The following is a 21,154-nucleotide window of genomic DNA, read 5'->3' as shown; positions in this document are numbered from 1 at the left end:
CATCGGTGATTCTGATAGCACCTGCGTGGCCATGCAGGACTTGGTATGCAGACCTAGTGGACATGTCATCCTTTCCACCATGGACTCTGCCTCTAAGACAGGACCTTCTGATACAAGGTCCTTTCAATCATCCAAATCTAATTTCTGTGAGACTGACTGCATGGAGATTGAACGCTTGATTCTATCAAAGCGTTGCTTCTCCGAGTCAGTCATTGATACTTTAATACAGGCACGAAAGCCTGTTACCAGGAAAATCTACCACAAGATATGGAGTAAATATCTTTATTGGTGTGAATCCAAGAATTACTCATGGAGTAAGGTTAGGATTCCTAGAATATTGTCTTTTCTCCAAGAGGGCTTGGACAAAGGATTATCAGCTAGTTCCTTAAAGGGACAGATTTCTGCTCTGTCTATTATTTTGCACAAGCGTCTGGCAGAGGTTCCAGACGTCCAGGCATTTTGCCAGGCTTTGATTAGAATTAAGCCTGTGTTTAAACCTGTTGCTCCCCCGTGGAGCTTAAACTTGGTTCTTAAAGTTCTTCAAGGAGTTCCGTTGGAACCCCTTCATTCCATTGATATTAAACTTTTATCTTGGAAAGTTCTGTTTTTGATGGCTATTTCCTCGGCTCGGAGAGTCTCTGAGCTATCTGCCTTACAATGTGATTCTCCTTATCTGATTTTTCATGCAGATAAGGTAGTCCTGCGTACCAAACCTGGGTTTTTACCTAATGTGGTTTCTAACAAGAATATCAATCAAGAGATTGTTGTTCCATCATTGTGTCCTAATCCTTCTTCAAAGAAGGAACGTCTTTTACATAATCTGGACGTAGTCCGTGCCTTGAAGTTTTACTTACAAGCTACTAAAGATTTTCGTCAAACATCTACCCTGTTTGTCGTTTACTCTGGACAGAGGAGAGGTCAAAAAGCTTCGGCAACCTCTCTTTCCTTTTGGCTTCGGAGCATAATACGCCTAGCCTATGAGACTGCTGGACAGCAGCCCCATGAAAGGATTACAGCTCATTCTATTAGAGCTGTGGCTTCCACCTGGGCCTTTAAAAATGAGGCCTCTGTTGAACAGATTTGCAAGGTCTCGACTTGGTCTTCGCTTCACACTTTTTCCAAATTTTCCAAATTTGATACTTTTGCTTCTTCGGAGGCTGTTTTTGGGAGAAAGGTTCTTCAGGCAGTGGTTCCTTCTGCGTAATCCTGCCTTGCCCCTCCCATCATCCGTGTACTTTAGCTTTGGTATTGGTATCCCATAAGTAATGGATGATCCGTGGACTGGATACACTTTAAGAGAAAACATAATTTATGCTTACCTGATAAATTTATTTCTTTTGTAGTGTATCCAGTCCACGGCCCGTCCTGTCCTTTTAAGGCAGGTCTAAATTTTAATTAAACTACAGTCACCACTGCACCCTATGGTTTCTCCTTTCTCTGTTTTCGGTCGAATGACTGGATATGACAGTTAGGGGAGGAGCTATATAGCAGCTCTGCTGTGGGTGATCCTCTTGCAACTTCCTGTTGGGAAGGAGAATATCCCATAAGTAATGGATGATCCGTGGACTGGATACACTATAAGAGAAATAAATTTATCAGGTAAGCATAAATTATGTTTTTATTCCTAAATTCTTTATATTAGTTAAAGTTATAAACACATTAAATTATATTTATAGAAACCCTGATTATGAATCAAATGATCCACACTTATGCTGTTATAATTTTCTATACAAAGATCATAAAAATATACCTTTACAAATTACCTTATTCACAATAATCTTCCAAATCAGAGTTGCATTAAAATAACACAATGAGATACCAAGGTATGGATTGTTAACTTCCAGACAAATATAATTAAGCTACTTAGCCCACAAATGATTCTATATAACTCTAATTAAAACACCAGAAGTTATATATATTATTAATGCAAACAGCCAATTTATATGCCAATTTATCTGAGCTGGAATAAATTCTTATTTATCTACAATAAAGTAAATCCTAAAATATATCTATATAGCTGCAGTCTGACTATAGTCTTAGAATACCTTTGTCTAAAATAGTAAAAATATAGAACAGTCATACATAACCACATGAACCAAATTAAATGTTCCAGCATTTCTAAGTAGATTCAGGTCACCTCATATGAAGAAAGGTATTGCAATATGGATCAAGAAGTTAGTCCCAGGTTTTGCTTATAGTGATTGTTTTCCCAAAAAATGGCAGCAAAGAGTCAAAAGTTAGCAGACAAAAATACCTTTTCCCCCTCTCCCCTTGCATGAGGTTATATCATGTGATATACCCCCCTTTTCTTATTCTAATCATTGGTGATAAATTCGATAGGCCCTTAACGGAGCTGTCTTTCCATTGGCCCTCGGGGTTCATTTGGATTTGCATGTGTTTTAGTAGTCAATCCATTTGACTGTCATACTATTTTTAATCCCCTAGGGGGCAGCAGACAACCACAATTGCAGTCTCACCATCAACATTGCTCACAGTCCAAATACCTCATCCCAAAGTGTTCATTAAATACAGGTGTACAACAGGTGAACAACGGTTCAATTTGCACCGTTTCAGAATAACAACCTTTTTTTTCAGTCATGTGACTGTTATTGAAAAGCATTGAGAAGCAGTGCATTAATTAAAATAGCCAGTAGGTGGAGCTGTCTGCTTGTGTTGCAGCAAAGATATGCAAGCCAAGCACACAAGCAGGCTGAAATTAATCAGTGTAGCTAGCTATACCTGAGCTATCGAGCAGCTTTCAAAGGAAAAAGATCTTCCTGTCTATAAATCCGTCCAGATTGGAATGCAGATAAAGAACTGTATGCAAAAAAATGCAAATAAAGTCTGTGTTGTGTGATTTTTATGACAATTTTGAGAGAGGCCTGGAACCTAACTCCCTCACTTCCCATTGACTTACATTATAAACTGGGTTTCAATTTACAACGGTTTCGATTTACAACCATTCCTTCTGGAACCTAACCCCGGCGTAAACTGAGGGCTACCTGTATACTTTAATTTCTTGTATTAATTAACTTCTCTGGTCAGCATATATATCCCATTTACTACAATTGAAATGTACAATTTGAGACCAAACACTAGTATAGTATTAATTCTATGTTAAAATAGAAAACATTTATATAGACTTCCTATACATTCAGCTTATAATATTTTAAGAGATGTATTTAATGTTACATAAACATTTAGTGCATAACCATATGATATGACTTAGGTCACCCCATGCAGGCAATCCTGTATCGGCATCTATTAGCCCCATATGAAAATTAGGCACAATTCCTTTATCTGAAATGTAGTTTCCCATGTCATACAGAATCTTAAAATGTCAGTTTGTCTGAAAAATAAAAAATAATAGGTTATTAATTCTTAAAATAAATTGGACATTTTAAATTGATTGTATAGCTACTTGTTCAATACAGCAGACATTTATCCAATATAGTATCAGTTTTATATATATATGTTTTTAATCTGTGTATTTTAAATTATTATGAAGATTTAGTCACAGCATTCCCACATGTCTGTAGGTAACTTGAGTTCAGATGCCTTATGTGTATTTAGTTGGCTCAGGGGTAATTAACAGGTCTGTGCTAATTACTATTTTCCTGGCTTTAGTGATGTAGATCTTCCACCAAAGGGGTTTTTACAGACATTTAGGCTCACTCTGTATTGAGCAGTGAGGGGGGTCTGTAAATCTATTATCCATTTTTGGCAGGAAACTCCATATATGGACATACACATCTGAGGGTTCCAAAATGCTAATATTTACTTTGAAGTGGCCCACTGGCCTTATCTAATACAAAGGTCTAAACCTTTTGTTCGTTCCTGTGTAACCAAGAAGAAGTGGGGGTTGGTCTGCCATGGCTACAGCCCACACAATTCATGTCAAATTAGATTTTAGCTAAAAAATGAAATATTAGATTCCAAAATACATCTGTAGTTTATTTAAGGTTACTTCACAGGTGCCCTGACAAGAGTCCACGGCTTCATTCATTACTATTGGGAATTAAGAACCTGGCCACCAGGAGGAGGCAAAGACACCCCAGCCAAAGGCCTAAATACCTCCCACACATCCCTCATCCCCCAGTCATTCTTTGCCTTTCGTCACAGGAGGATGGCAGAGGAGTGCCGGAGTTTCGGAGTAGTCTCTTATGGAGGGTAGTACTCTAAGCAGTGGGACTGGAGTTTTAAATAGTCATGTCAGCCTGGGCAAAAGTTAGAGTCCAGAGATGCAGGGAGAGTCTTTCTGCGAAACCATCCCGGCTCATATTAACAGCTCCATAGGCAATCAGCGTTGACAAGTTTCGCTGCCTGCTTTCTTTACTCAAGTTCATGTCAGGAGCGAGGCTAATAACCTGTCACACTTGACGGGCTGTGTTCCTGTTCCACAGAGTAGATTCTAGTAAGATCGTTTCATTTTTTATTAATAATAACATAGAAGACAGGGTCACAGTGTGGCGCCTTTTTATCTTTACAGAATTAAGGGTTAATATTCCTGGAAGGGAGATTATTGAACAAGGGGGTTTTATACATGATATTGTTTGTGTAATTGCTGCATTATGTGCGAGATGAGGCTCTGGCAATGTGTGGAACTTTCAGGTTTCTTGCGGAAGCTTTGCGCAGCGATTTTTTGGCCAATATTTCCCTAGTGCAGGGGCGTTCCTGCCAGGCATTCCATGTGACTCGGTGTGGCTATCTATTCTTCCTGTTGATCTGTGGTGCAGGAGACACGTAGCGGTTTCTGTAGTCCGGGTCCTAGGAAGTGGTGAGCTCCCCGGCCATTGGTGGTATAAAGGTACCTTTTTTAATAAATAAAGTTAGGCTAACCAAACGCGCAAGGGATGGAGGACTCTGATGCGTTGGAAGGCACTCCTTCCTTAATAAAGTCTCATTCCTGTGTTTATTGTGAGGAGGTTCTGGTAGATCAGCCTGTTCAGCTATGTTCCACATGCCTTGATAAAGTTACAACATGCAGCGCCCAGGGGTCCAACCGTTACTCCTTTGGGAAAGATTTGTTGGCCGTCGGACTTTGCGTACCAACAGGAATCGGTGGTTTTGAAAGTGATCCATGCTTTACCACGTTCTGCTAAGCACAAGCGTAGGGTTTATCATAGCAGCCCAGCCTAGGGTTTGTCCTCGCCGATGGAAGATCCAGAGGCTCTATACGATGATGAGGCCCACTCCGACTCTTTGGAGGAGGCCCCTTCTAGGTCGTAGTCCGTGTCATGGAGGAGCCTGGTTATAGGTTTAGAATGGAGAATTTGCGCTTTCTGCTATAGCAGGTGCTTGCTACTCTGGAGGTTCCAGAACCTAAGATACCAGATGAACCTGCGATTCCTAAGCTCTACAAGGTATTTGAGGACAGGGTAGTACCTCAGTCTTTCCCGGTTCCCGTTAAGATGGCTAATATTATTAAGAACGAATGGAGCTATTAGGTTCTTCCTTTCTTCTTCCTTTAAAAAACTGTTACCCGTTCCAGACTCTCAGCTTGAGCTGTGGGGGACGATCCCTAAGGTGAATGGGGCTATCTAAGCTCGTGAAGCGGACGACCATTCCCCTTGAGGATAATTTTTCGTTCAAGGAGCCCATGGATAAGAAGCTGGAAAACATGTTGAGAAAGATGTTTCAGCACACAGGGTTTGTTTTCCAACCAGCAGTGGCTGTTGCGGCGGTCCCTGGAGCTGCAACATATTGGTGAGAATCCTTGTGGGAAATGGTCGAGGGGGAGACATCCATCAACGAGATACAGGAGAAGATTAAGGCGCTGAAAATCACCAATTCTTTCATCTGGGATGCCAATATACACATTATTTGCCTGAATGCTAAGGTGTCAGGTTTATCTGTTTTAGCGCACAGGGCTCTGTGGCTTAAATCTTGGTCTGCAGACATGACCTCTAAGGTGAGGCTGTTATCCCTGCCTTTTCAAGGAAAGATCCTGTTCGGTTCAGGATTGGATTCGATTATATTCACAGTTACGGGAGGCAAGGGAGCTTTCCTACCGCAGGGTAAGAAGGCTAAGCCTAAAGGATCTACTTTTCGTCCCTTTAGTGCGGACAAGGCCCAGCGCCAGCAACCCGCCGCGAAAGAGGACCAGTCCAAGGGCTCTTGGAAGCCGGCTCAATCTTGGAACAAGTCTAAGCAGAGCATGAAGCCCGCCGAGACGAAATCTGCATGAAGGGGCGGCCCCCAACCGGTCTCCAGATCACGTAGGGGGCAGATTATCTCTATTCTCAGACATATGGTTGCAGGACGTTCAAGACCCTTGGGTTCTAGAAGTGGTCTCTCAGGGTTACAGGATAGGGTTCAGATCTCATCCGCCCGAGGGTAGATTCCTCCTGTCAAACTTGTCTTCAGGACCAGAGAAGAGAGAGGCCTTTCAAGAGTGTATGAGAGATCTTGCCTCTCTCTGGGTTATCGTACCAGTACCCCTAGCAGAAAGGGGTACTATTCCAACCTTTTTGTGGTTCCAAAGAAGGAGGGCACGTTCCGCCCGATTCTGGACCTAAAGTGTTTAAACAAGTTTCTGAGTGTTCCATCGTTCAAAATGGAAACAATCAGATCTATTCTGCCCCTAGTTCAAGAGGGACAGTTCATGATAACTATAGACTTGAAGGATGCCTACTTTCATGTGCTAATCCACAGGGACCACTTCAGGTTCCTAAGATTTGCATTTCTGGACCAACACTTCCAGTTTGTGGCCCTTCCTTTTGGTCTGGCGATGGCCCCGAGAGTTCTGGGGGCTCTGCTTGCAGTGGCCAGATCCAGGGGCATTGCAATGGCGCCTTACCTGGACGACATACTTGTTCGCTCGGCCTTGCAGAGGTTCATTTGAGGGTTCTTCTTCTTCTGCTCCAATCTCACAGTTGGAAGATCAACTCAGGAAAGAGTTCCCTGGTTCCCAGCAACAGGGTGGAGTTCCTGGGCACGATAATAGACTCTTTGTCCATGAAGATTTTTCTCACAGAGCAGCTGTGCAGGAAGCTTGTGTCCACCTGTCTGGCCCTTCAGTCCTCCACAAGCCCATCCGTGGCGCAATGTATGCAGGTGATAGGTCTTATGGTGTCAAGCATAGATGTCATCCCATTTGCCAGGTTCCATCTCAAACCTCTTCATTTGTGCATGTTGAGACAGTGGAACGGCGATCATTCAGATCTATCACAGCTGATATCCATGGATGCTCGGACTCGGAACTCCCCCTCTTGGTGGATTCGTCCGGAGCAACTGTCCATTGGGACATCCTTCTTGCGGCCTTCCTGGGGGATTGTGACCACGGACGCCAGTCTGACAGGATGGGGAGCTGTTTGGGGTGCCAGGATGGCACAAGGAAAGTGGTCCAGGGAGGAGTCTCTCCTTCCGATCAACATCATGGAACTATGAGCGATTTACTATGCTCGGAAGGCATGGCCTTCTCTGGAGTCAGTCAGTTGCATCAGATTCCAGACTGACAACATTACCTTGGTGGCTTACATCAACCATCAGGGGGGTACGAGGAGCTTCCCTGCGATGAGAGAGGTTTCTCGGATTCTGGAGTGGGCGGTGTCCCACGACTGTCTGCTCTCAGCGATTCACATTCCAGGTGTGGACTTTCTCAGCAGACAATCCTTCCATCCGGGGGAATGGTCTCTTTACTCGGAGGTGTTTGCGGAGATTTATCACAGATGGGGAGCGCTGGAGATATATCTCATGGCATCCAGACTCAATTGCAAGCTACCTCAATATAGGTCGGGGTTCAGGGATCCTCAGGCGGAGCTAATAGATGCCTTAGTGGTTCCTTGGGGATTCAGCCTAGCTTACATTTTTCCACCGTTACCACTTCTACCTCGCGTAGTGGCATGCATCAAACAGGAGCGGGCCTCGGCCATTTTGATTGCTCCTTCGTGGCCGCGGAGGACGTGGTTTACGGATCTCGTGGGGATGTTACCCTGTCGCAGGGATCTGCTGTCACAGGGCCCCTTTCAACATCGAAATCTATATTCTCTGAGGCTGACTGTGTGGAGATTGATCGCCTAGTCTTAGCCAAGAGCAGCTTTTCAGAAAGTATGATTGATACTCTAATTCAGGCAAAGAAGCCAGTCACTCGTCGCATCTACCATAGGGTGTGGAGGACTTACTTGTCCTGGTGTAAGAAGCATGGATAATCCTTGGCATAAGGTGAAGGTATCCAGGATTCTGTCCTTTCTCCAAGATGGTTTGGAAAAGTGTCTTGCCGCTAGTTCCTTAAAGGGACAGATTTCGTCATTATCAGTTTTGTTGCATAGGAGACACGCTGAGCTCCCTGACATTCAATCTTTTGTTCAGGCTCTGTCTAGAATCAGGTCTTTCTTTAGACAGTCGGCTTCGCCTTGGAGCTTAAACTTAGTCCTTAAGGTTTTGCAGAGGGTTCCGATTGAACCTCTGCATTACATAGACATTGGGATTCTGTCCTGGAAGGTTCTCTTCCTGTTGACTATTGCATCGGCACGCAGAGTATCCGAACTAGCTGCCTTGCAATGTGACCCTCCTTATCTGGTGTTTCATGCGGATAAAACTGTACTTCGCACTGGGTTGGGGTTTCTCCCCAAGGTGGTGTCCAACCGTAACATCAATCAGAAAATTGTTGTTCCTTCTTTGTGTCCTAACCCTTCTTCTTCAAAGGAGAGGTTTCTTCATAACTTGGATGTGGTTTGTGCCTTGAAGTTCTATCATCAGGATACAAAGGATTTCAGACAGTCTACATCTCTTTTTGTGGTGTATTCTGTGAAGCGCAAGGGGCAAAGGGCCTCTGCTACTTCTTTGTCTTTTTGGTTGAGGAGCTTGATTCGCTTGGCTTATGAGACAGCGGGACGTAAGCCTCCTCAATGGATCACGGCTCATTCAATTAGAGCGGTGGGTTCGTCTTGGGCCTTCAAGAATGAGGCCTCTATGGAGCAAATTTGTAAGGCGGCTACCTGGTCCTCCTTGCACACTTTTACAAAGATTTACAAATTTGATGTTTTTGCTTCTGCGGAAGCTGTTTTTGGGAGAAAGGTTTTGCAGACTGTGGTGCCCTCAGATTAGGGTCCGCCTTTTGCCCTCCCGGTCTCATTCAGTGTCCTCTAGAGCTTGGGTATATGTTCCCACAAGTTATGAATGAAGCAGTGGACTCTCTTCCCCTTTAGATGGAAAACATAAATTATGCTTATATGATAATTTCATTTCCATCGAGGGGAGGAGAGTTCACGGCTCCCGCCAGTATCTCCGTTGAGCAGCCCTAAATTTGTTCATCTTCTGGCACCTTTTTACCCTGATATTTCTCCTACTGTTCCTGGTTCCCTCCGCAGAATGACTGGGGGATGAGGGAAGTGGGGGAGGTATTTAAGCCTTTGGCTGGGGTGTCTTTGCCTCCTCCTGGTGGCCAGGTTCTTAATTCCCAATAGTAAAGAATGAAGCCGTGGACTCTCCTCCCCTCGATGGAAATGAAATTATCAGGTAAGCATAGTTTATGTTTTTCTCATTAAAATCACAAAACATTGTTCTTGAGAACACACCCCTTAATTATCTCTCTTTATATACACAAATGTCTCGTTGTCTCTCACTTTTTTTTAGCCTTTTCTATAGAGAATACTGCAGTATTCATATGTGGTGATTCATATGTGTTTAACAGACAAAAGCAGCTATTTCATATGATAAAATAAAGAGAGCTGTTTGTAAAGAATTTAATACATTTCTGCATGTAAAATATATATCTGGGAACATTAAAAAGGAGAAAAAAATACACTACAATGCCCCTTTTAACAGACATGTGCAAAACTTTATAGCCTTCTGTCTTTTAGTTAGTTTGGACCCCAATATATTAGAACAGAACTGCAACTCAAAATATATTTTGTTTTCAAAGATTTCTTCTGTTCTAAAATATCTGACTAACTGAAGGATGAAAATGGTAATTTTGGTATTCGTTTGCCAAACATACAACAGAACAAAACATGTTGCCTGTCTAGCATTTAAGGCCATCTACCCAAATTCACATTGTGCCACTGTGACCTTGTAGAATTTTTTTTATTCAATTAAATAAATCTTTCATGATTCAGATAAAGTAAGCAATTCTAACCAACTTTCCAATTTAAATGTAGTTCATTCTCTTGTTATCTTTTATTGAGGAGTAAAACTAGGTAGGCTCATAAGAGCTCAGGAGTGTGCATGTGTCTTTAGTACTCAATGGCAGCAGTGTTTTGCAAAATTGTATAACAAAGCTATAAGGAATAAAGAGACATGCACACTCAGGAGCTCTTATGAGCCTACCTAGTTTTACTCTTCAATAAAAGATACCAAGAGAACAAAGCAAATTTGATAACAGATGTAAATTGGTAAGTTGTTTAAAATTGCATGTTCTGTCTGAATTGTGAAATAATTTTTGGACCTTTTAAATGGTTAGTGCAGTTTTAGCTGCTCTATTCATGGGAACCATTAAACTTTTTTTTTTAAACATTTTTCTTCATTACTGCAATACAGTTATTCTGTCTTCACTTCCAGGTTTGCTACATAGAAGGGCACAGGGTAATCAGTTTGGCAAATGAAATGTTTGGTTACAATGGCTGGTCCCATTCAATAACACAGCAGAATGTGGGTGAGTGTCTACATACAGGTCCTTCAGGATAATGATAAGATTGTTACAAAATTTATCCTATTTGCTCACTTATTTTCCTGCTGGCAGATTTTGTGGACCTGAGTAACGGAAAGTTCTATGTTGGTGTATGTGCATTTGTCAAAGTTCAACTAAAGGTAAGGATATTTCTTGCTTGCCTTCTGACCATTCTCCTTCCAAAAAGTGAAAACAAAGGCATATTATCACAATCTAACTATATTAAATCTTATATTTGAATTCTTTTTGCTAATTGTTCCCTTGGATTTTGCTAAAATTAAATGGATACTAAAACCTAGATTTTTCTTTAATGATTCAGATAGGGCATGCAATTTTAAGCAACTTTCTATTTTACTCCTATTATCAATTTTTCTTTGTTCTCTTGCTATCTTTATTTGAAAAGAAGGAAGCTTAGGAGTTGGCACATTGTTGTTTCAGCACCTAGGTAGTGCTTGCTGATTGGGGGCTAAATGTAGCTAAATGCATTTGCTTGCTGTGCAAATAGGTAGAGAACTGTGTGCATCTTGTTGCAATGAAAAATAAAATGCAGTATTTGGGCCATGTTGCGTTGCAGCAGGCTAATAGAGGAAAAGATCTGCCTAATAAGGAGTTGATAAACTCTTTCTGATTACAACTGGCCTCCTTCCATATCCTTTTAAGTTTAGCATACTGATTAATGTCCCCCTTTTTTTGGGGGGGGGGGAGATCCATTTTCTTTTATTACATTTAATTTATTGTCTTGGTTTCCTTTGTTGAAAATCATATTTTAGATATGCTCATGGATGGGCATGTCTGTTGAACATTATATGGCAGTAGTGTTTGCAACAATGTATGATGTTAGAAACATTGTTGCAAAGTTTAAAAAAAAAAACGATATCAAAGAACAAAGTAAATTTGATAAAAAGTAAATGGAAACTTTTGTTTTTTAAATGACCTGCGCCGGCAATTAAATTAAAGGTTAATTTAAATTTTCATTTGTGTATTCCTTTAAGAAATCCGTGGTAAGGGAGTGCAGTCATCTTACCAACTGAGCATACAGTTTCTGTATTCGGCTGCTAAAAGTTTGTTTCATATTAACTGTGTACATCATTTTTGTATTACAAGCAGAAATTCTAGGGTGCTCGTGCTTTTTCCCATTTTATACTTTTACATTTAAAAATATCTAAATATGGAAATAATATCAACATCATTTGCTAGATTGTAACAGGATATAATCACACTATTTTCTATTTAATTTCAGGATGGCTCATTTCATGAGGATGTTGGCTATGGTGTCAGCGAGGGGCTGAAGTCTAAGGCTTTGTCCCTGGAGAAGGCACGTAAAGAGGCCGTCACTGATGGATTAAAGAGATCACTCAAGTAAGAGAGTTGATAGTTTTTGGTATATAACTTTTTTGTTTGCCTAGAATAAAGACAATTTACTGAATGAGAGAGCTGCATGTGATTTTTATTATTATTTTTATTAAATGACCACTAATGTCAAAATTAAACTTTCATGATTGAGATAGAGCACACAATTTTAAACAACTTTCCATTTCACATCTATTATCTAAATATGCATAATCTATTTATATGCAAGATTCACAGAATATATGTATATGCATTTTTTGATTAGCTGATTGCTGGCACATGGTGCAGTAGGAAGGAAAATTAAACTAACTTTGAAATTTTATACGCAGAATGTGACAGCACCACTTTAAAACCTAACATTTATTTAAGGGACATACCTCAGAAAATAAGTACAGCAATATTTCAGAGCTGCATGGTCCTTAAAGTGAAGTTCAATTTTACCTCTCTGCTCATCACCCCTTTAAACATTAACAGCTCAATAGCACAGTCGCTAAGTTTGTTTTCCAAATAAATGTAATAAACAAGTAAAAATTTAATTTAAAGTATACCGTTTTTTATCACTCTTACTCCTCCCCCGGTCCACTTCCTTATTTGGCTGCAATGACGTATGTAGCGTAAGAAGAAGCTGAAATCTTCTCTACAAAGCGCGTGCACAACAAGCGCTTCGATATGCGCATGCGTATTACGGCTTCATTTGCGCATGCGTTTACAATTTCAGTCCGTCTTTGATTTCATATATATATGATAGCGTGAACGAGCATTGTGATTAGGATGACACACGGTTGAATACGCATGCGCAATAGTGGATGATGAAGAACGAAAAAAGGGGCAGGACGCCACGGGGTAAGTAAAGTGATAGGTGAGGACTGTAGGAAAAACTGTCAATCAAAAAGTAAGAAATGTCGGGCGGACAATTGAAGCAATACCGAAGGTAAATATATATTAAAATTTAAAGCGACAAGATTAGTATTAGGAAAAATGATGAATGAACCTTATACTATTTTCAAAAATAAATGTCAAAAATGTTAACTATAGAGGCGGACTTGAACTTCACTTTAATGACTTTTAAGGACCTTTTATGTCAAAAACATTGCTGTATTTTTTTATGCTGTATGTCCCTTAAATGGACAGTATACACCAATTTTCATATAACTGCATTTAATAGACTTCTATAAATAAGAATATGCATAGATACTGATATAAAATCCAGTATAAAACATTTTAAGTATAACATTTTTTAAACTTTTAGAAGCTCCCAATTTAGCATTGTTAATGAGGTTAGGCTTGGAGATTTACTGAAATGGACTGAGAAAGAAGGAAGAGCAGACACTCCCCCTCCCCTGCATATGAAAAGAGCCATTAGACAAACAGGAGAGAGCAAGAGTCTGTAGATATCAGTATAAATCTAATACTTTGGGGATTGGTTAGGAGTTTGAAAATCAGCACAATGTTATTTAAAAATTATCAAAACTTTACATTTCTTTCCTAAGATATGGTGAGTCCACGGCTTCATCATTTTTTGTTGGGAATATCACTCCTGGCCAGCAGGAGGAGGCAAAGAGCACCACAGCCAAGCTGTTAAGTATCACTCCTCTACCCACAAACCCCAGTCATTCTCTTTGCCTTGGTGCATGGAGGAGGTGAAATTTTGGCGTCTGATTATTTAACTTCAATCAAGATTTTATTATTTTAGAAGCCAGAATAGGCTTACTCTGCTCTTCCCTTTCAAGTTTGGGTTTAGCCGTACTCCACGTTAGCCTCTTCAGTAGGGCAGTGGTGGCTTTAGAGCAGTTAAGAACTTGTGGAGTGGACTCCACTGCGTTTTCCTAACATGTTACTGCCCTGGTATAGAAAGCCAGAGTAGGGTTACTCTGTTCTTTCTTTTTTCCACAGGTCCCTGTAAGGATTGTCATCCTTCCATACTGTGAGAGCTGTCTTTCTGCCAGGACAGCTAGAGGTGCAGGTAAGTGCCTTTTGGCTTCTGGGATCCAAAAGGAGGCTGGCACGTTAAGGGTTAACCATAACACTAACAGAAAGGGGTTGACTCATAGCTCTTAAAGGGCCGCATCATTATGGGACTTACATCCTACATACAGGATAGTTTTTTATGGCAGAGGCAGGCACTATCATTGTGACAGGAGACTGGGGTTAACTTCTTTTATGAATAGGAAGATTAACTCCATAACAGGTTGGCATTAATTTTATGAGAAAAGGGGAAGCAATCACCTTGTGAGACATAATTGGTTACACGTTTTTGTTATCGCATTCATTGCGCTATTACTCTATTGCGCCTTTCAGCGCCACAGGAAATGACTCCATGTCATTAGGCTTCTTTTCCTGACTAAAGTGCGCGCTCTCATAGTGCAGACGCAGCTTCAGACCGGTGTTGTGTCCCACTTTTTACGCTCGATTGTAGCATAGCAGAGCGGATTTTCAGCTACATGCTGTTGAAGTGAGCCCAGAGTCTCTCTCAGAGATCATTCATCGCTCCATCTGATGATCGCAGGAGCAGGTAGGCACCTCAGTCTAAAGACTGAGGTGTAGATGGACTAATTAATATATTTATCATATAATCAATACTCTTATTTGACTGGAATTTCTGTGGGACCATTATTCTCGCTAGAGACACAGGGGGCACGTTCTGTGTAGATAACCCAATTGTGCCGCCCTTGCCCTTTTGTTCCCCATGTATAGACAGAACTTTAAAGAATAAAGATAGACTTTTTGTTTTTGAGCCAACAGTCTCTCAGGATGATGCTGTTCAGGCAATGCCACAGTTTTCTCTTCAGTCGTCCCAGGCCTTAATGGCGTCACATGCAGTGCCCTGCAGTTCCTCTCATTCTCCTGGGGGAGTTTATTTGCAAGTAGAGATTGCTGCCCAGATATCTTCTGCGGTATATGCGGCATTGGCTGCCATTCCCATGCTACAGGGAAAACGCAAGATGAAAATTAGAGATTCAGATAGCAAGGTTTCTGTTCCAGTTTCTGCTACTCAAGTTGCCCTTTCTCATAAGTCTGATGAGGAAGATACATCGGTAGCCTCTGAGGGTGAAATTTTATATTCAGACAGTATAATGCCTTCATCTGATGCTTAAGTTGTATCCTTCAAATTTAAGCTTGAACACCTCTGTGTACTGTTAAAGGAGGTTTTTGCTACTCTTGATGACTCAGATTCTCCTACCATCGCCAACCCTAGGAAATCTGATAAGCTTAATAAATACTTTTATGTTCCTTCCTCGGTGGAGGTCTTTCCTGTACCAGACAGTGCCACGGAGATTATAGCAAAGGTATGGAACAGGCCTGGGATTCCTTTTCCCCCCGTCTCCTGTCTTTAAGAAGATGTTTCCTGTTGCTGACTCCATTAAGGAGTCGTGGCAAATGGTGCCTAAAGTAGAAGGGGCCATTTCTACTCTGGCTAAGAGAACTACTTTTCCTATTGAGGACATCTGCTCCTTTAAGGATCTAATGAACAAAAAGCTGGAGGCTTATTTAAAGAAAATGTATGTTTATCAAGGTCTCTAATGGCAACCTGCAGTGTGTATTGCGACTGTGACAAGTGCTGCAGCCTATTGGTTCGACGCATTGTCTCATTGTCTAAGTCTCTTCAGGTAGAGACTCCTTTAGAGGAAATCCAAGATAGGATTAAGCCTCTTAAGTTGGCCAATTCCTTTATTACTGACGCTTCCCTGCAGGTCATTAAATTGGGAGCCAAAATATATGGTTTGCTGTGCTAGCGCGCAGAGCATTGTGGTTGAAATCTTGGTCAGCTGTTCTTTCCTCTAAGTCTACGCTTCTGGCGATTCCTTACAAGGGTAAGACCTTGTTTGGACCCAATTTTTTTTGGACAGAAATTATTTCTGATATTACGGGTGGAAAAGGGTCTTTCATCCCACAAGACAAGAAGAATAAACCAAAAAGACGTCAGAGTAATTTTCGTTGCTTTCGTAATTTCAGAGGAAAGTCTTCCCCTTCCTCTTCCAAGCAGGAACAGGCCAAGTCTTCTTGGAAATCTTGGAACAAGGGGAAGCAATCAAAGAAACCCGAAGCTGACTCTAAATCAGCATGAAGGATTTGCTCCTGATCCGGGATCGTATCTAGTGGTGGGCAGACTATCTCAGTTTTCTCAAGTCTGGATATGAGATGTCCCAGATCGCTGGGCTGTGGATATAGTATCCCAGGGTTACAAATTGGAATTCAAGACCTTTCCTCCCAGAGGCAGGTTCCACCTCTCAAGATTATCTGTAAACCAGATAAAAAGAGAGGCGTTCTTGAAATGTTTTCAGGATCTTTCTTCCCTGGGAGTGATAGTTCCAGTTCAGGAACAGGGTCTAGGTTTCTAGTCCAATCTGTTCATGGTTCCCAAAAAAGAGGGAACTTTCCCGACCTATTTTAGACCTGAAATGTCTAATCAAGTTTCTCAGAGTTCCGTCTTTCAAGATGGAGACTATCTGCTTCATTCTTCTTTTAGTGCAAGAGGGTCAATTTATGACGACTATAGACCTAAAGGATGCCAAAATTCTTTCCTCTTGCCTCAGTCTGATGGTGGCGTCCATGGACATCATTCCCTTTGCTCGTTTCAATTTGAGAGCTCTACAGTTGTGCATGCTCAGACAATGGAACGGGGATTATGCGGATCTGTCCCAGAGGATAGATCTAGACCAGTCAACAAAAGACTTTCCCGTGTCTCAGGGCATATGCTTTCGGAGACCTTCCTTGGGGATTGTGACCACAGACGCCAGCCTGCTGGGCTGGGGAGCTGTCTGGGACTCGTTAAAGGTGCAGGGACTTTGGACTCGGGAGGAGTCTGCTCTCCCCATCAACATCCTGGATTTGAGAACAATTTACAATGCTCTGATGGCTTGGCCTCAGTTGTCCTTATCCCAGTTTATCATGTTCCAGTCAGACAACATAACCTCAGTGGCTTATATCAACCACCAGGGAGGAACTCGAAGTTCCTTAGCCATGAATGAGGTGTCTTGGATTTTTCAGTGGGCGGAAGCTCCCAATTGCTGTCTATCTGCCATCCACATTCCAGGAGTAGACAACTGGGAAGTGGATTTCCTGAGCAGATAGACTTTTCATCCCGGGGAGTGGGAACTCCATCCTGAGGTGTTCTCCAACTTAAAGTGAATGTCAATTTTGATGCTAAACTGCCGGGTTTTTAAAAATTTGATTTAAAACGGGCACTTTAATTCATCAAAATTTACATTTCACTCCTGTTGAGAAAAAAAACTTACCTTTTAATCTTCACAGCAGCTCCAGCTTCCTCCACCCGTCGCAAAGTCTCTTCCTGGGTCTAAAATGAGGAATCCGGCTTCCTCCAATCTCGGTGTTGAATCAGACACTGATTCCCCCAGGGGTGAAACCGTGATTGGAAGATGACCTATCCATCATTTCTGACATCAGAAATGGCTTGCAACGACCGGAGTAAGCTGGAGCTGCTGTGAAGAATAAAAGTTAAGTTGTTTTTTTTTCACAACAGGAGTGAAATGTAAAGTTTGATGCATTAAAGTGCCCCTGTTTTTAATCGAATTTTTAAAAACCGGGCACTTTAGCATCAAAATTCACATTCACTTTAACCCTCGAATGGGGGGTGCTGGAGTTGGATCTGATGGCGTCCCTGCTAAATGCCAAGCTTCTAAGGTACGGGTCAAGGTCGAGAGATCCACAGGCCGCTCTGATAGATGCTCTGGCAGTTCCTTGGGATTTAAGGCTGGCATACCTGTTTCCTCCGTTTGCTCTCCTTTCACGAGTCATTGCTCGTATCAAACAGGAGAGAGCATCAGTGATTCTAATAGCCCTTGCATAGCTTTGCAGGATCTGGTATGAAGACATAGTAGAGATGTCATCTCTCCCACCGTGGAGACTGCCTCTGAGGAAGGACCTGCTAATTCAGGGTCCCTTCTTTAATTCAAATCTCATTTCTCTGAAGCTGACTGCTTGAGACCATGATTCAGGTTACCAAGCCTGCTACGAGAAAGATTTATCATAAGGTATGGCGTAAATGTCTTTATTGGTGTGAATCCAAGGGCTACTCTTGGAGTAGGGTTAGGATTCCTGGAATTTTGTTCTTTCTCCAGGATGGTCTGGAGTATGCTTTGTCAGTCAGTACTCTAAAGGGTCAGATTTCTGCTTTATTTTGCTGCATAAGCATCTGGCGGACGTTCCAGATGTGCAATCTTTTTGTCAGGCCTTAGTCAGAATAAGGCCTGTGTTTGTCTGTTACTCCTCCTTGGAGCCTTAACCTTGTTCTTAAAGTTTTACAGTAGGCTCCGTTTGAACCATTGCATTCCATTGATATTAAGTTGTTATCTTGGAAGGTTTTGTTTCTTATTGCTATCTCTTCTGCTTGGAGAGTCTCGGATCTCTCAGCTTTGCAGTATGATTCGCCTTATCTTCCATGTTCTTCTTACTAAGGTAGGTTTCCTTCCTAAAGTGGTTTTGGACAGAAATATTAATCAGGAAATTTTGTTCTAATTCTTCTTCTCACAAAGAACGTTTGTTGCACAACTTTGATGTTGTACGTGCTTTAAAATTTTATTTACAGGTGACTAAGGATTTTCGCAAGTCTTCTGCCCTGTTTGTTTGTTTCTCTGGGAAACGTAAAGGTCAGAAAGCTACTGCTACTTCTCTTTCTCTCTGGTTGAGAAGTATAATTCATTTTGCTTATGAGACTGCTCGACAGCAGCCTCCTGACAGAATTACGGCTCATCCACTAGGGCTGTCTCCACTTCTTGGGCGTTGAAAAACTAAGTTTCTGTGGAACAGATTTGCTTGGGTATTGGTTCCCAACAGTAAATGATGAAGCTGTGGACTCACCATATCTTATATTATGCTTACCTGATAAATTGATTTATTTCCGGATATGGTGAGTCCACAGCCCTTTGTTTCAAGACAGTTATTTTTGTCTAAACTTCAGGCACCTCTACATCTTGTGTTACTCCTTTTTTCTCCATATACCTTCGGTCGAATGACTGGGGTTTGTGGGTAGAGGAGTAATACTTAACAGCTTGGCTGTGGTGGTCTTGTGGACTATGATTTTGGAGGTGGCAGATACTCCAAGTAACAGGCGCACAAAAATATTAAAATGAAGTGTATGGTGCTGAGCTCATCCGGAACTGTACACAAAGTGATAACATAATATTTTACCTGCAAAATACCTTTTGTAGGAGTTAAATACATAATAATATGCTAGCAAAAATGCAATAATAAAATACTTTACCACAGGGATGGCAAGCATGCCATCCTCTGCACTAGCTTTTGCGGCCCCTGGGATAAAGCATTACTATGAATGTGTGCCATAGGTTTTGTGGCCCCAGAAAAAAGTATGTGCTTTTGGGTGTTTCTGGTGGGTGGGAAAAAAGACCCTCTGGAGGAAAGAACAGCAACCTTACCTAAATCTGGCCCTTTGTCACTGCTCATAATGTATTTACTTACTTATATTATATTACATTATTTATTTTTATATATATATTTTTTTTTTTTTTGCTTATAAGTTTTCTTATATATATTAGTTTTCAGTGTGGCGCTTTCAGTTTTTATATTATTTACTTACTTATGCCTGCTACCCCTCCTGGGTTATAGGCCATCAGCCAGGACTCTCCAGACATCTCTGTCTTGGGATGTGAACGGAGGAAGGTTATGAGTGGGTCTAGCTACCCCACCATGTAAAAAAACAAAAACCTAGCTACAAAAATGAAAGAAAAAGCACATAATTAGGTAATATATTATTATTTGTGTGTTTACTAGTCATACATTTTATATGCCTTAAGGCTTCTAAAATATTGATCTGTGACCTCATGTGTTAGAAAGTTGGCCATCACTGTTTTAACACATGAACACGTTTAGATGGCCCACATGAACTAGCAGTCTCCTGTTGTGAAAAGCAAATAAAAAAGCATGTGATATGAGGCTGTCTGTAGAGGCTTAGAAACAGGCAGAAATTTGAAGGTTAAATGTTATATAGTATATTAATATAACAATGTTGGTTGTGCAAAGCTGGGGAATGGGTAGTAAATAATAATGTTAGTGTAGAATGTCCCTTTAAATTGGCTATATGTTTGTACTGGTGGGGAGATAAGAACTTTATGCTTTCTACCCCTCCAAGATGAATGGAATCCAATATACCAACTGAAATTGCTTTCATTTAATGAAAAACAAAATAATAACAGTATTGGTGTCTCTTTATAGATGCTTTGGAAACGCACTAGGCAATTGCATCTTGGATAAAGATTATTTGCGTGCTGTAAACAAGCTTCCCAAACTGGTAGGTGATAAGTCTCTGATTCTTTATTTTTAAATTCATATCAAGGCTAAATAAGTCCTTGTTCTTTAAAACGTTTCTTATTGTTTATAAGTTTAAATGCATCTCTGTACTTTGCACTAAAAACACTACGTAAATTAGACTATCTACTGATAAAACTAAATGATTATGTTGATAAGTTTGTCTTCTATAATAGTTGGATAAGTCAAACCTTGAATGAATTATGCTTTTAATAAAACAAAATAAGGTTATTTACATGTAATGTTTAAAGATCACAACGACTTTGTAGAAGATTTCAATTCTTTCTGTCTATTGCACACAAATAAACCATACCATGTATCCTATGAGCTTCAGAACTAATATAGAAATAAATATTGGAACTTGACAACTAACCTAGAGATAAAACACGCATTTGAAAGAACAAGAATAGAAGACTAGATAAGAACGGGTTTGTAATAGTTTAGGCCAAACCAGAGATGGTATTTTAGATCTAATGGTGCGTACCAAGTTTTTTTTTTTTATTTTTTTTTTTAAACATTTTTTTATTATTGAGGACATATAAGAGATTACAAAACATACAGGCAATATAATAACAAAAAGCTTATCAGAATAACAATTGCCTGTAAGACAAAAGAAGACATGTAGACTGTATAGTCCTCATTTTCATTACATATACAAATCAGACCACTCTTGGGTGTTTTGTGTGCATATATAATAATATTTGAATTTGATGCTGTAGGCAAAACTGCATTATAAAAAGAAACATAAAACTGTGTTATGATTATGAAGGATAAAGTTATAGGTGCCAGAACTGGACATTAATATAGTTTATAATATTTAAGGCAGCACAAACAAAAGAAAACAACAAGCCACAATCACAAACCTGTAACAATAAGAAACTGATTTAGATGCCAAGTATAGTCTCTGAGATA

At 40.7% G+C, this 21,154-nt stretch overlaps 1 protein-coding gene across 2 annotated transcripts in view; it reads left to right on the top strand.

Annotated features, from left to right (window-relative positions):
* RAD52 (RAD52 homolog, DNA repair protein) overlaps window positions 1-21,154 on the top strand; it is a 362,327-nt gene that overhangs the window by 102,803 nt on the left and 238,370 nt on the right. For both annotated transcript variants that reach the window (XM_053718842.1, XM_053718841.1), the window contains exons 4-7: window positions 10,501-10,594; window positions 10,682-10,749; window positions 11,850-11,968; window positions 20,150-20,225. In XM_053718842.1, coding sequence (XP_053574817.1) covers window positions 10,501-10,594; window positions 10,682-10,749; window positions 11,850-11,968; window positions 20,150-20,225 — 357 coding nt within the window. The remainder of the gene's footprint in view (window positions 1-10,500; window positions 10,595-10,681; window positions 10,750-11,849; window positions 11,969-20,149; window positions 20,226-21,154) is intronic.

Source organism: Bombina bombina, chromosome 6, assembly GCF_027579735.1.
Source record: "Bombina bombina isolate aBomBom1 chromosome 6, aBomBom1.pri, whole genome shotgun sequence".
NCBI lineage: Eukaryota > Metazoa > Chordata > Amphibia > Anura > Bombinatoridae > Bombina > Bombina bombina.
Note: the sequence above shows the minus strand (reverse complement) of the source record. Positions and strands in the feature narration are given on the sequence as shown.